The following is a 1,533-nucleotide window of genomic DNA, read 5'->3' on the forward strand; positions in this document are numbered from 1 at the left end:
AATGTAAACATGCATAATTTACTATCAAAGTCTTAGCAGGTGTAGAAACAACCAAATCAAAAAGTAGAGATGACACAAATAACTTCAAATGATTCACACAATCCATAGCAATGAAGGAATGGGTTGCCACGGAATCAAAAAGTGCAGTTAGAGTGTTACCTGCAATCTCACAGTCACGTTGAATTAGATTGCTAGATGGATTCCCAACTTCAGCACCTACGCAGTAAACGCGTCCTCTAGCACTAGGAAGAGTAGCCCTAGTTGCATTCACTATTGGTTCCACTTTTGGAGCCCTGCAATCCCTTGCAATATGCTCTGACTTCTGGCAATTGTAACAAATGGGACTATTAGAGGTACAAGCAGTAGCATAATGTCCCTTTTTTCCACATCGGGAACATCGCATCACTTATCCCAATTGTCTTCCAAAGTTCTGGTTCCCCGGATGATTCTAACCCCTATTATTGTTCTGCGGTCGGTTATAGGGCTTAACAACTTGTTTTCCTTTGTTGTCAGGATGGTTCACCCGACTAAGTCCCCCGGAACTAAAGTTCCCTCCTCGGTTGGCCCTCTTGTTCTTCATGTCCTCAACTTCTCTACATTTCTCAACTAAGACTTGGAAACGTTGAATTCCTAATGGCAAGACGGAGTCTTGAATCTCAAACTTCAGTCCCTTTTGGAAACGGTGACACATAAATTGTTCATCAACCTCTTCACGGAAAAACCTAAAATGCCTTGACAATGACTCAAACTTGGCAGCGTACTCACCCACTGTCATATTTTCCTGTTAGAGTTTAAGAAAATCATCGCCCAACTTAGTCCTGGTACTCACCGGGAAGTATTTGTCTTAAAACTTCCTTTTGAACGACTCCTAATTCACCTCTTTGTGAGCTGATCCCATTAGAAGCCTTGTACTTCTCCACCAATATTCGGCATCCCCTAGTAGCAGATACGTAACATAGTTGACCTTGACCATTGCCTGAAAATTAATCATTTCGAAGATCTTTTCCACTTCTTGAATCCATTGATCAGCTTTTTCCGGGATCTCATCACCCTTGAACTTTGGAGGATTATAACGACGAAAATCTTCCAATCTGCTGGATTCAGCAGCACAGATCTCTCTTTCGCTCTTCTCCAGATCCTGCAGAGTCTTTGCAATTGTATGTGCAACAACAGAAGCAACCATGTGATTGATTGCTTCAACCATTTGATCGTCCCTGTTGACATTGACTCTTGCAGCGTCGTTCCTTCTTGGAGGCATTGTCTCCTATAAAACCAACATCAAAAAGAAATCTTATCACCCCTTAAAAGAATTCCAAAAGACAGCTTTCGACTTCATCAACACATAACAAATTACACAAGACTTGACAACTCAAACAACTTACCCCGAAGCATGATCAGATAACGACTCCCAACCTACAGGTCAACCTACAGGTCAACCTACAATCTAACCAAAGCTCTGATGAAACAATGTAACACCCCGATTTTTAACAGCGTGAGTGTAGTTTTTTTTTCAAAAACCAATTAATAAAATAC

The 1,533-nt window shown here is 41.2% G+C and overlaps 1 protein-coding gene across 1 annotated transcript; it reads right to left on the minus strand.

The window, feature by feature from the left end:
• Nucleotides 1-448: 448 nt before the first annotated feature.
• Nucleotides 449-1,258, minus strand: LOC101511649 (uncharacterized). Its single transcript, XM_004516369.1, has 2 exons — nt 878-1,258; nt 449-781 (listed from the first exon to the last, which is right to left on the minus strand). The coding sequence occupies exons 1-2, from the start codon at nt 1,256-1,258 to the stop codon at nt 449-451; spliced, it is 714 nt and encodes a 237-aa protein (XP_004516426.1).
• Nucleotides 1,259-1,533: the final 275 nt, after the last annotated feature.

Source organism: Cicer arietinum, chromosome 2 (genome assembly GCF_000331145.2).
Source record: "Cicer arietinum cultivar CDC Frontier isolate Library 1 chromosome 2, Cicar.CDCFrontier_v2.0, whole genome shotgun sequence".
Lineage (NCBI taxonomy): Eukaryota > Viridiplantae > Streptophyta > Magnoliopsida > Fabales > Fabaceae > Cicer > Cicer arietinum.